At 36.4% G+C, this 14,122-nt stretch overlaps 2 protein-coding genes across 5 annotated transcripts in view; one reads left to right on the forward strand and one right to left on the reverse strand.

The window, feature by feature from the left end:
- Positions 1-14,122, reverse strand: part of ylpm1 (YLP motif containing 1) — a 31,653-nt gene that overhangs the window by 1,473 nt on the left and 16,058 nt on the right. For 3 of the 4 annotated variants that reach the window (XM_086167665.1, XM_086167664.1, XM_086167663.1), the window contains 4 exons: positions 11,587-11,638; positions 10,971-11,098; positions 10,579-10,763; positions 9,828-10,098 (listed from right to left, as the gene is read on the reverse strand). In XM_086167665.1, the coding sequence (XP_086023791.1) occupies positions 10,617-10,763; positions 10,971-11,098; positions 11,587-11,638 (327 nt within the window). In that variant the 3' untranslated portion in view covers positions 9,828-10,098; positions 10,579-10,616. Of the gene's footprint in view, positions 1-2,186; positions 2,257-2,687; positions 2,832-9,717; positions 9,784-9,827; positions 10,099-10,578; positions 10,764-10,970; positions 11,099-11,586; positions 11,639-14,122 lie in introns of those variants that run through there. The other variant, XR_015107717.1, reaches the window with a different exon arrangement.
- Positions 24-5,421, forward strand: LOC147222748 (prospero homeobox protein 2-like). Its single transcript, XM_086167669.1, has 4 exons — positions 24-1,756; positions 2,166-2,267; positions 2,705-2,899; positions 5,260-5,421. The coding sequence occupies exons 1-4, from the start codon at positions 434-436 to the stop codon at positions 5,419-5,421; spliced, it is 1,782 nt and encodes a 593-aa protein (XP_086023795.1). The 5' UTR covers positions 24-433.

The following is a 14,122-nucleotide window of genomic DNA, read 5'->3' on the forward strand; positions in this document are numbered from 1 at the left end:
GGCTGGTTGGGGGGGGGGATAGAGTAAAGACCGTGTAACTGAAAGTAAAGTACACTGTAAAAGTAGTGATAAAGGGAATACATTTATCATATAGGAAATAAGTGAAACACTTTTAAATTGGAAAAAAATAAATTCACTTGTTCTTTTAGATGACACGGCAAACAGGCGCGTTTGAATTAATGTCATGTGTCCTCATCAGGTTTGTTGATCCAAATGTGATGGACGTGCGATGGGCAGGGCAGGAGGGGATGGAGAGCCCGCTTAACCACACCTCCTCGTTTTTAAAGTGAAACGGGGGAAATTCTGTCCCTTCGCCTGCGAGCAGAAGCCCTGTAACCTCCTAGGACGTCCGATTGGTAACAGGTGGGTCATCTGTATATAACTTATATGTTTTATATTGTGCCAACAAGTCACATCAAATGCCACGATTGACATGTTTATCTTTCAGCGCTGCCCTAATTCAGCGAGTGGAGATCAAATCACTTGGAGAAAAGACATGTATTCTTCCGGAAACACATGCAAGGATGACTGCATTGCCAAGCACGTCACCTCTTTCCAAAGTGACCCAACATTATCAAATTCATGCGAATCAGACATGGAAGAAGAAAGCGATAAGAAGACACCTTGGGAGAGCACTCTTCGAACTTATAATGCTAGTGGAAGTTCAGACCTCACATCCGTAACTGACATCATGAGGAGGAACTCATCTTCTATAGCTGCTCCATGTGAGAGGAGCATAAACACTGGTCGTCAGGCAAAGCGTGCCAGAGTAGAAAATATAATCAAAGGCATGACTCCATCACCTAGAATGTGCTGTAGAGAGATGTTGGTAAATTTCCAAGAGGATGCAGGAAGCATCGAGGAGAATGACAAAATGCAGGAAATGCTTTTACATCAGGACCACATGCAGAAAAGCGATGCAAGCCAGTACCTTGGACAGTTCAGTGCACGCATGGATGGGGTGAGTGATCTGATTGATATGAGTAAAGAGGGGCTTTTAGAAGAGAGGACTTTCATATGGAACCATCTGCCCAGCAGAATTCCAGGAGGTACAAGCACAAATTGCCATAGCGTATTTGAGAGGAACCTGTATTGTAATGACCATGGATGGAAAAAGGCAAAAGTGATCAACTACTTAGATTCAAAACCTGAAAAAGTTAGGATGATGGCAAATGTTTTAAAGTATGAACTGTCCAGAGCTGTTAGTAGGAGTGTTGATTCCATTTTCAAAAGGAGGTCACTTTTACAGGTATCCCAAAACAGAGAGGGGAGCGTAGATTTAGATATGTCTATTTCCAACAAGCGACCATTTTGTACTGATAAGGACTCAGAACGTCTCTTGTGCAACAACAAAGATATGGTGATACCAGATGTTCAGACTGAAGCACTCGCTCTTGTGGTAAAAAAATCCAGAGTGGAACCAACTAACAAGATAACCCCCCATTGGGGTTCAACATCCCACTATCATCCTGAATCTCTAGCTAATTGCAAGCCTCTGTGCAAAAACCCGGCGTCTGAAAAAAATCCTACTGAGGTCCATCAAAATACCCATACATGCTTTCAAGGAGGACGATCAGAACCTGGCCAAACAAAGTTTGCATCTTGGAACACCATGAAAGTGGGGTCAAAGGTCATCTCCAGGTGTATTCCACAGATTGATATGACTGTTGATCCAGTTCTCCTGGAAACCCTTTGTCACCCTCATGTCAAGATGGAGCCCAACTGCCTGCTAAAGAATGATCAATATATGCTAAATGTATCTTTCTTACAAGTTTATAATTGTGAGGATGAACTTCTATGATTAATTGAGTTACGTTGCTGAGTTGGAGCTTTAATTAATCACCAAGCGACACAATTTGAAAACAAATTATGCCGTCGCTGCCTTTAAAACACAGTGATGTTAACCTCTGTCAATTTAAGGTTTTTATTGTGATCCATTCCATAAATCCATCAAAGCAATATATACTTCTAAAAATGTTCCAACAACTTTATATGTTGCAGAATCTGTTGCCACTCCGTCAATCTTAAGAACTTGTGAAAATTGCAGTCTCTCTGCTTTTCTAGCAATGTATTGATTTGTGAGATTACATTTACTTATTTGTTAACAAAGAACTCCAATGTAGAATGTAGAGTTTGCCTTTTATCCTTAACTCCAGGACATTTAGGAAAGTCTGACAACAGTTCACCTGAAGAAAGCCAAGCTGATGTTCTTCTACACCCGCTATCCGAGTTCACTGGTGCTGAAAATGTGTTTCTCTGATGTGCAGGTGAGAATATAAATGCAGAACAAAGGAAAAAGTGAACATTTTGTCAAGTTATTATACTTACAGCAAACATAGCATGAAAACACAAACAGTATTACTTTTTGATTTTTTCATTAGTGCTTTTGTCGAGACAAAAACTGAAAACTAAAGCTAACACATTACTGTTTTATTCATATCCTTTAATATGGGATAATGTATTGACAAACTAAGTGATTTAAAATGGATCATAAAATTGTAAATTATATGCTCTTTACTGGTGGCTTATGTTAAGCTTTTTGTGTAGAAACATTACACTACTATCTTGTATAATGCAACATGTAATACAGAAATTATATTGATTCATATTTCTTAATATACGCTAGAATACTAAACAAGGAAAACATGACTTTATCTTATAGAGCATTTATAAATCAGCTCACTTACCTTTATTTCTGCCCCAGTTTACCCGCTGCATCACCTCTCAGCTCATCAAGTGGTTCAGTAACTTCCGGGAGTTTTACTATATCCAGATGGAGAAGTTTGCCCGGCGGGCCATCGTGGAGCAAGTGGCTGATTTCAAGGGTCTGACTGTGGGGAGAGAGACGGACATTTTCAGAGTCCTCAACATGCACTACAACAAAGCCAATGACTTCCAGGTGACATAAAAAGAAAACTTTCTGTGAAAACGGTTTTGATTTCACTGTGCGACATTGCTATCTGCAAGTGTAAATAGACAACTGATGACTGTCAGGGCACTGAAAGTTATTTTCCCCTTTGAGGTTTCTGCGAGTTTCTTTTCAAAGGTAGTATTGTGGTCAAGTTACATTGTCCTCCAGTTAGCAATTATAAAATGCAGATTTTCTATTTAGTGTTTCTCAAAAACCTAAAGCTATAAATTTGCAATTATCATCAGACGTAATCAGTGAATACCAGTCAAGAGAAGTGTTAATATTCATAGTTACCATTGCTTCAAAACAGTGAAGCATATAGGAAAATAAGAATTGCTAAAATCATTCAATCAAAACAATGGCGTGCAGATTTACAGCCAAAGAGTCTTCATGTGTTATCGATTCTGTGAGAAGAAACTGGATTCAAGGCAGGGAGAGACAAATCTGAAGCCAAAGCCAAGGCATCATACAATCTTGATTTTACAGTTTCAAAAAGTAAACAGAAAGTGAATCTGCTCTTAAGAGTTCATAGTAAAATTAAATAATTCTCAAAAATATTTTCTTACTAATTATGAATATTTATTGCAGTGACTGGATAAGCCAAAATGTAACAATTCTAGGATGAAGTTACAGCTACTGTGTCATTTCCATCTGGCGGTTCAGTAGAGTGCGGCATTGTTTCCTGATTAATGGGACAAAACCCATTCATCTTGTTAAAAGATAGAAAGAGTGATAAATTGTGCTACAAATGAAACTATGTAATTGCACAAGATTTAACAGCCCTTTGCCCTCAGTTTGGTGGGAGATGATGTGTGAAATGTAAAGCTGTGGCTCAATGTTTGGTTTTAACAGATAAGAAGGAATGGAAAAACTAGCAGTAATGGTGGATTTGGCTAAATATTAAATAGAATTGAACTGAAAAAGCCCCTCTGATGAGAGGTAAAGCATCTTCAAGGGAAGAAAACCAAGTCCAGTTGCCATGAGAAGATTTTGACAGGAATTACATAGAACTGATATATTTGGATGCCTTCTTCACACACCAATCTCTCTCAAGCAATGTGAATAAGAAATTCTCTGGCTATTTTCCCTTAAAATTAGGGAGCGGAGACAGACAGACTACATACAGTTCGGAAAATTGTTGCTTCTCCATTAAGCTGAGTCTCAGTACTGCTGTTTTGTTTTAAAGAGAAATGTGAAGCTACTTTGAGCAGACAAATAGCAAGTTCTAAACAGCACAGTTTGCATCCCTAATCCATGAAATAAAAATACAAATATATTGCTGTTTTGCTTGCACAGATATCACATGCTCTCCTTTTTGCGTCTTGGGTAAAACTAATTGGATACATGAGATATGATCTATACAAGTAGTGGCTTTTTGGTAAAGCGGGATAATCTGTTTCAAAGCTATTAATGTTAATTTCACTGGATGTAGCTTCTTGGTGCACGGATAAAGTTATATCAGTAATCACGTTAAACTCCCAGCAAGATTTCAAGTAGTCATAATTTCCAAAATATCAAAATAATGCTTTTATCATTACCCTCACTGATGCAATTTTCTTGCCATCCGAGTCACATGGTGCCCTGGCTTGATTTGTAATGGCATTTGTAAAAAAACAACCAAACATAGTGGCTCATATATTCAAGGACAAAAAACAAACAAAAAGGAAAAACCTTGGCTACAACATGTTAGTAATATGAACACAATCTTTACCATAAAGGTTGACAAGGTGCTTTTAAAAAGAGTGTCCAGTAAAAACCAGAACCATTGTATACTGTGAACAATAATTAGGAGATAAAATCCATCAAATTCATGCAAGACTAATACTTCCACAAATGGATTTGGCTGACTATCCGGTTCACTTGAGGATTTTCCATATAAACAGGGCTCATGGTTGTTACCAAACAAGAAGCCCCAAATGGATATTTGAAAGAAAGCTATAAATTTGATGGACATTTAAAACCAACTACAACGTAACGTATTTCCAAGCTATTTTACCTCATCCGATACAAATATGAAGCTTAAATCCTGCATCGAGCCACTGAACTACGCAAGCAGAAAGTGCAAATGTAATGGTAAATGCTATAAACATGTAGACACAGGAAAATATGATAAACAGCAATAAATCTTGCAGTAAAAGCAATCTATTTTACATCTTTGTATGTAGTATTTAAATTGATATAGTATCTCTGCTTACTTACCATGGCTGACAAGGACAGGTTCACAATAGCAGATGTATTTAAACATCTGACACATTACAAAACCAGACATTTTAAGATATAGGGCATTAAAGCCTATAAACTCCAAGAGGTCTACTCTTTTATAGCTGTCAAATTCTGTGGGTTTACAGGTTCCTGATGGATTCCTTGAAGTGGCTGAGATAACACTGAGAGAATTTTATATGGCCATTTCCATGGGTAAGGATCAGGAACCATCCTGGAAAAAAGCAATTTACAAGGTAATCTGTAAACTGGACAGAGAGATTCCAGCTGAATTCAAACGTTATGGATGATGATGAACCAGCAGACGTGCCACAGCTGTCAGCGTGGACTTGCTTATGCCTTGGTGAGCAAACTACTGAAGATTTTATGAAGACTCTATTGTATCTGTGTACCTCCATTCTCCTTCCAGAAGGATGGCTGCCCCCTTTTTTTCCTCTTCCTGAGTGAACTACAGGAAACACCTAGATCGAAGTGGTGTGCAACATGTGCTTTTGCTGAGCTAATTCATAAAGCATAACAACATACGCTGTTAGACTAGACACTTGTCAGAGAGACAGTTTAGCACAAAACAAAAAACACATTCTTGTTTTAGAGTAGATTGTTTTTTAATAAGCACAAACCAGTCTGAATAACACGTGGAAAATGCTTAATGCAAAAAGTTTATTTGTTGCATTTTGGGTGCATGTACATGATACAGTCAAATTATATCAAAATGGTAAATGAGTGAATGAAAAACCATGAAACTATGTCTGTGGGGCCACATCACTGAATTGTTTTAATATAGAACATTTGGTTCAAACTCTGCACCTTTGTTATGTGTTAGTGATCTTTTATTATTCAAACACCCATTTATAAAGGTAAACTCGAATCACTTGTGTTGTGCAACTGTGATAATTATAGGAAAGCTCTTAGAAGTTTAATTATCTGCTAATGAGCCTCCCTGGCATATCTGCAAAATTCATAACAGTTTCATTGCAGAAGGAAGAGAAAAAGTATTATAAATCAACATTATTTGGTTTGTGTTTCAAATGAAAGGCCAGGTTTGGGCAAATGCACCCCTTCATTGTATTGTGAAATATTTTAAAAATCAGTAGAGAGCTAAGTTGCTCCCCTGATGACCCTTTTGAAATAGATATCCAAGGCAACTCTGAAGGAGCAGCAGGCCTACAGCTGCAATGATGCAGATGAAGTGTTTCCTGCTCACAAACCATGACAGAGTGAGCTGCTGCATAGACGTGACGCTACATACACCTGACAAAGATGCAGAATGTGTGAACAGTGTAAGACCTGTTTTTAGAGTTAATCATAAGCTATGCCCTTCAAAGTTACCATGTCTATGTCAGACAACTCCTATAGGCAATTTAGAACTGTGTTTAAAAAAAAAAATCACGTACACGGAAACTTCGGTTTGGAATGGATGATAGACAAACATTTTTTGTGGGTGCTGTAGTGCTTTGGGAAACATGAAATGGCCCCTATGTAATACTGCAGTGCATTTATAAGACAAAATTAGTCAGTCAAAAGCGTTCGTTTTGCTGCTGACATGCAGAGAAGTAAATTATCAGTGTCTGACATCAATATAGGTGGGCTGTACTATTGGTTTTATTGGATTGAAAGGGTAGGGTTTGTATGACCCTATCTCACCAAGCGGTGTTCGAGACCATGTCATACCAACAGCCTGGTGTTATCTTTAGACTAAAAAACTGTGGTCTGTCTTATCACATTTGCTTGGTGTGTTGAAAAATTAACCTGCTGCCTCAAGTCAAAAACAAGAAATCCAACAACTAGACAATTTTTTTTTTTGTTAATGTAGATAACCTCAGACTGGGGAGACTGGCTGCAGCAGATTGTAAAAAGGCTAATGCTCTTGGTTATTAGCTAAATTTAATTGGTGCTTCTGTAGCAAAACATAACCACCACTTAATAGCATGTTCTGTAAGTTAGGATACATAAATTGGGATGACTTTTTTTACTTTACTGTCATAGAGCAGAAGTTTCAAATTAATATCTGAAGACAACTAATTTTCTCATGAAAAAGGGCAGATTACAAAATGGCAACAAAAAAAACACAACACTTCATCCATCAATGTTATCAGATACTTAATGGATAGCCTGAAATCGACGGACAAAATAGCCAAAAGGAAATGTGTCTGGTCTACCTCAGTTCATTTAAAATTTCCCTGAAATTTGGGAAAATTGTCCAGAGACCAAGAACTCCACCAAGTAGTCGCTACTGGCGTGACCTCCAACCAAAATGCATTAGAAAACACGCCATGCAAAGACTTATCAGTGACAACGGCCCTATGCTTCTATAAATACAGCTAACACCCATTTTTTTTTAACTGCAGAAGCTTAAAGTTTGATAAATTAAAAGTTACAGTGCATAAACGTTCCACAAGCAGGATAACTGACTGATTGGGTCAGTTTACACAGATCCTGTGGAAATCAGAATGAATGGGACAGGAGCCAGATTTGTGTGCAATTGCAATTTGTGCTGGGAAGATTATTTGGGCTGTCAGCAGCAAAAACAATCCCTTTTTGCAGATGTGTTGATCCTGTAAGACAACCTCACGATATTATGTTTGGCATTCTTCTTCAATACTGGATGAACAACTGTAATTTTCGACGCCATCAATCAAGCCAAATTCTGCATGTTGGATTGAATAACAGCCGAAAACACCTGCCAATACCATCAAAACTGAAGCCTTCCTGTTGGTGAAACCTTACTTTCAAAGATTCCATCATCTAGTGGTTGTTTTTCTCATTCATACTCACCACGAAGATCTGATACTTTCTTTAGAGGAAGAACTTGGCTCTCCAGGGACAAATTCAGCTTCACCAGAAGTATTGTGTGTTCCATCGTGACATGTGGTTCTCAGTGTCTTCAGATGTCGCACTGATGATGATTGTAATCAAAATGAAAAATCCAGATGTGGGGGAAAAAAACGTTGACTTGTTGGCTCTCAAGATGATAACATTTGCTATCACAAAACGCGTCCAAGGGTTGCATAATCAATAACCCTTTGACTAGTGCTTACTGCTTACTGAATTACATTATTTGCAGCTTATATGTATTTTTCTTATAATGGAGGTTATGGCCTATAGTTGTTAATATCTCATATTGTGACATTGATATTCTGCTTTACCTGAAGCAAAATGGACCGGAAATAAGTTTAACAGATGGAGAAAAGTCACAACCTGTAAAAATGCTTCCAGATGGACACATGAACATGAAGCAGCTCAACTGACAAGTCAGGTCATGTTCACTGAGAAAATATGATGCTCAACTGAAAATGACACATTAAGATGAAAATGAGAAAACTCACTGTGAAATTAAGAGCTTCACATAAAGGTACCGGTACCTCGTATTGTCCAGTGCCTCCAGGTTATAAATATGTAACCAGTTGGAAGTTCACCAAAGTACAAAATGATCAGTGTTAAAGTAGAAGGAAATGTGTGAACAATTGAAACATGTAAAAACAAAAGATGTGCGGTTAACTAAGAAGTAAGATTGAGAAAAGTATGGATTTTAAATGTGTCCAGTCAAGAATGCTACGTAACTTAAATTATGATTTTTTTTAGCCTGCAAACAACTATTCTTATTGACAGTGTCATCCAGGCTTTGTTAATAGATGTACTAAATACATATTTTATATATAAATATATGATGAGAAAAACTACAAAATTTAATGTTCCATCTTGCATTGCTTATAGCTTGTAATATGCTATGGTTGCTAGTGGGCTATGAAACTCTGCTTTAAATGTGAAATGTAAAATGTGTATGTAAGAGTGATTACTGGACATAATTCATTCGACATGAGAAGAAAAATCTTAAAATGTCCTGAATTTTAATCAGTGTTCTGTTTTGTGAGTTTTCATAGCCAAACGAACCTTGAAGATCCATGACATTTAAGGCTATAGGACACCTCAGATGACCAAGCTAAATCCCCAGTTTGTCAGATTCCAGGAATTTACTGCATTTATGAAAATGAATGAGGACCATTTTGATGGATTATCCAGACAGTTTGCAAAGTGTATGGATATGTTTCCACACTCAGTCAACATTGTAATTGCCATTTAATAAAACTGTAGCATGTAAATGGCACAATTAGGAAATGATCCCAAGAACTACTAACTACTGCAAGTGTGATCTGATCTTTAAGGATCTCTGTATTTTCCATTGTTTTCACATATATTTGTCATATAGAAAAATTTAAATACATTGAACATTCAAAGTAGCAGCAACAACGTTAGTCCATCTACAATACTTGGAGAGAGACGGAGATCCATCAGGGACTGTTGTAACTTAAAAGCTAATTCTGCATAATGAGTCCCAATTTCACTGAAATTGCACATTTGTCTAAAAACAACTGGTAGCACCTTGTAAATCTGGCTTTTTCAGAACCACCAGAAGAGTATGAAACAACAAAATAAAGCAATAAAGACAAAAATACAAACAAACCTCCAAAATATCTGGCAAAAGGAGTCATTTATGATCTGATGGAAAATATTTCTAATGGTTTTCCTAAACTTTTTAACCATATGCAGTGACAGCGAATTTGGAAAAAGAAAGTGTATACAGTCACCTAAACAACAGAATAAAGCTTAGTCTTCTCATGGTGCAGCTTGATGAAAGCTAACAGTTGGGAAATCTGTTGGGAAGAAAAGAAAAGAAAACATACAACTCAAGTTTAATGTTTTGTGAAATTTTATTGTTTTTTTCTAGTTTGAATGGTTCAAGAAAACAATGCTACAGGTAAAGCACAGATAGTATAAAACAGCAAAAAATATGACTAAACATGGAATACATGACCAAGCACATCATCAAGACTTATAAATTAACTGGTGAATATTCTCAGCATCTGTTAAGAAAAAAAAAAGCGTATACACCAAATAATGAAATAACCTATTTTTGATGGGTGATGATATCTTGACGATGCTCAGCTTCAGTTTCACATTCTGGACATCTGGGGAAAAAAAGGGACATCACTGGTGATTTTGATTTTTTTTCTTCCAATTGCTATGCTAGCAATCGTTATTGCTATGCTCTGCAAAACTAGCAGTTGCTATGAGCAATAGCAATTGCTAGTTTTTTTTCTTTTTGAGAGACTTATATCACTTACATGTAAACTTTCTTTGAACTTCAGTGGATTAATTGCTACATGTATTACAAGAGCTATTTAAGTCACACATTAAACTTAATAACCATCGATTGCATTTTTATTACTGACTGATTATTAAGTTAAAAATCAGGTAAAACAGGTATATCTGAACTAGTGAAATCAATTTGCTTGTATTTAAAGTCTGTTTTGAAAGGATAACATGGTGTTACTCAGAAATGAGTAATACATTTTATCAGGTCCATATGAATCAATCTTTAAGTGGTAAACTTGAAAACTTAAGTGTGAAGCTAAAAACCTGCAAACATAAAAAAATGTAACAAGTACCTTTCGATGAAGGAAAAAAACGGGCTGAGATTATCTTCTTAGAAATACTTGGTACGGTTGAGAGCTCTCTGTGCAAGCTGGCCGCTCTCATCAGTTATTCTCTCCCAATCCGTTTGACCCACCACAAATCCAATTGCACGTTTTCGATCTGCATCCTTCTGTTCTTCAAGATCAGCCCATCGAACCTAAACAAAAGGGAAAACAAGCAGTCTTGTCTAATGAGATGGAAATAAAGATTAAGACTGTTTATATCTGCAACACATACATTATGAATATGGGGATGTTCATTAAAAGTATGAATTACACATGAAAAACAAAACCTAGAACTGTTGTGTTTTGATTTTTAGAGCCAAACCACAACTACTGCTTTGTAGCTGAACATGAATATTTACCCTTTTCTTTCCAGGCTCCGACATGCGTGTGGCATAGTCATCTGGCAGCTGAAGGTAGTCCTCCAAGGCTGCCATGTGTTCACTGTCCCGTTTCCTCTTCCCACTGCTCCCCAGCCCATCTAGTTTATCTGTGTAAATTTAAGACTGTAGTTAAGGCCACTGCTGCCCTTTGCTTTTCTTCATCCCAACCACTGACGAATTGATTGGAGCCAACCAGCCAATCATGATCTGTTAAATAATGTTGTTCCTCTCATCCAATACCACGCGCAACCACAATAGGCCCGCCTGAAATTAAGCAATTATGAATAAAGGTAAAACTGACCTGCAAAAACTTTTGCAGAGAGAAGGCTACACTATCAATATTATACCAGTTATGTTATTTTAGAAGATTTATCTGAATCTGAAAACTTTTTTTTAATGAAATGCGGTCACCTTAATAATCAAAAGCTTTGCTCGATAATTTTAATCAACAATCACTATTAAAATGTAAGGTTACTTGTACGGAAAGAAATGACCTCAGTGTTGATTTAATTAAAACAATAAACACGAATGAGGTGTATTGAAAATTTATAGTTGAGACGCTTAAGTTGCTACATCAGAAAAGGAGAGTACCTACCGAGCTTTGCCTCAGATGTGTCCATTTCCCATTTGCTTTTTGGAATGTAGCCCTACATCATATGAAGAAACACTGCAACAGTTAAACATCTTGGTAATAATGATTAGAGCAAGAGAGAAAGGGGGTATGGGGGTAGGCTGAAAAGAAAGAAAACTGGTTTATCACAGGTCAAAAGACAAACGGGCAACTGAATGGTAGAAAACTGCAATAATAATAGTTTAATACCACTTTTCCACCACAATCCATGAGAACAGCAAGTTACTTTTAACATGGGTAAACCAGACTAAAAGTAGCTTGAGTTGTAAGATTCTCCCATGCCCAGATAACCGTCAGTAGACCAACTCGTCTTTCTATGCCACCTCTGCTCTGTTTTTTCACGTGTTCTTGTGTCCACATGGCAAAATGTACCCACGCAATACATTAAAAAAATAGAACTGGTAAGGAACTGCATTGGAGCCAGTAATGATATCACAGTTTTTTAATTTAAAAATCCCTTAGCATGGTTTAAATAGAGACAGAAATAAACTTGCAGAAGAAATGACAAAAAAGTGTAGCCTCCAGACTCACAGCTGACAATAGCATGTTCACCCATGTTTTTTGTTTATGCAGTATATAGACTGAACCAATATATACAAATGGCAAATGCAAAGTCAATTGACCAGGGAGTAAATGATGATTTGACATACAGTATATCAAAGACAAAAGGATTGATTTAAGGAGATGTTCATTTTTTTATATTGGTGGAAAAGGGGTATTAGAAAGTTCTACAACTAGCATGCAGACATTTAAGTGTGGTGTTGCTACAAAATGAAAGAAATTGATGTGTTCAATTTAAGATTTTGTTCACTATTAAGGAGATTAAAAGAATTAATATAAACCATTCTGCCTTTAAGAGAGTGAACTTTGTAACCGTGGATTCCACTGGGAGAATATGTCTTGGCAGTTCAACCTTTTGCTTTGTATAGTCAGCAATCCAGACTACAGTGACACATGCCTAGTCCTGAGTGTTTAAACAGTACTTATAACGGTGCAAAATACTGCGTTTGTTTCCAAACTATAATTGGATAATAATAAATATTTTGCAGGTACTTGAAGGACTAATCTATTCACTGATACCTGTATCTATGTGGAAGATAGTACATTTTTACACTTATACAGTTTTCTTTGAAGAAAAGATTAAAAATATCTTTGAAAAATTAAAAAGACTGAAACACTTGGGAACACTGGCATTCTCCTTAAAAATGTTCTCATCAGTGTATAGGATCAATAAACAATGACATGTTTGTGTTGTTTTGCAGTTGTTTAATCAAGGTTTGTATTTTCACAGACATTAGTCTTAAGTATTTGATTTGAAACTATGCCTATTTTAAAGAGTATGTCATCATATACATATATGCTGAATTTATTATGGAGTTGCATAAATAAGGTTTTCTGAATCAAGAACTATCCGCTTGTGTTAAAGACGATTGCTCATGAGGGTCGGTCTGTGTCCAAGTGTTGAAAGTAGGTGTGTACAATGCATTGAAAATCACAACAAAGACTGAATTAACCATAGATAATTATGCTCCCGATGTTAAAAATACAATACAAATGTGCTACAAAACAAACGGTTAAGGGCCAAAGTTATGCAGTATGTAGTGACTTTGCTGCAAAGTCTGATCTGCTGATGGCCTTAAATGACCACTTCTCCAACCTTTGACGCATATTTTAAGGTACAGTAACACTGTAAAAAATCTCCCATAAGCCAAACTCACAAAGGGGACAAAGCTTAAGAGATGTTGCATAACTTATGAGAATTTTCCAGTATTTTTCACTTGAAAAAACAAATTCTAGAAAATTACTTTGTTGTTACAATATAACAAAACCATGCAAAAACAGAAACAGTGTTTCTTTATGTGTTAAAGTACGATTGATTCCATTTCAATTTCTTGATAATTGAATTTCAGGATTTTATTTGAACAAATGTATAAAAAATTCTGTCACTGAAAACCCACACAATCCTTTAATTGTGCGTAATTGTTGGTGAGGCATCAGGTTAGAATTTCTTACCATTTGAAAGTGTCACTATTTACAAAACCTATGTTAAAAATGTATAACCTGTTTTATATTGCTTGAGTGACTGGCCCTTCTTACCATTTTGTTTCTTCATTGTTCCACCAGATTCTAGCTTGTGCTCAGGCACATACCAAATGCTTTATTGCCGTGTATGAAGTTTGAAATATTTTATCATTCTATCATTTGTGAGTAAGTAAGTACACATGAATGTAAAACGATTGTAGATTGGACACGTTGACATGTACGGCACACTGTAGGAAATAAATGTTCCAGAATGTGTTGTTATTGTTGCTCATGTGGCCTAACTCAATATAATCAAACTAAATATATTGTAATATGATTTTTTTTGGAATAAATGTTATTTAAATCATAGTTTAACTACTAAAGAATTCCTGAATTCCATAAAGTGTTTAAATTCAAGACCCCACTTTGAGAACTCCAATAAAGGTTGAGATGCTACATTCACACAAAACTGAAAGTC

This window comes from Fistularia commersonii, chromosome 20, assembly GCF_037954325.1.
Source record: "Fistularia commersonii isolate RoL2024-O1a breed Wild chromosome 20, RoL_Fcom_v1.0, whole genome shotgun sequence".
Classification (NCBI taxonomy): domain Eukaryota; kingdom Metazoa; phylum Chordata; class Actinopteri; order Syngnathiformes; family Fistulariidae; genus Fistularia; species Fistularia commersonii.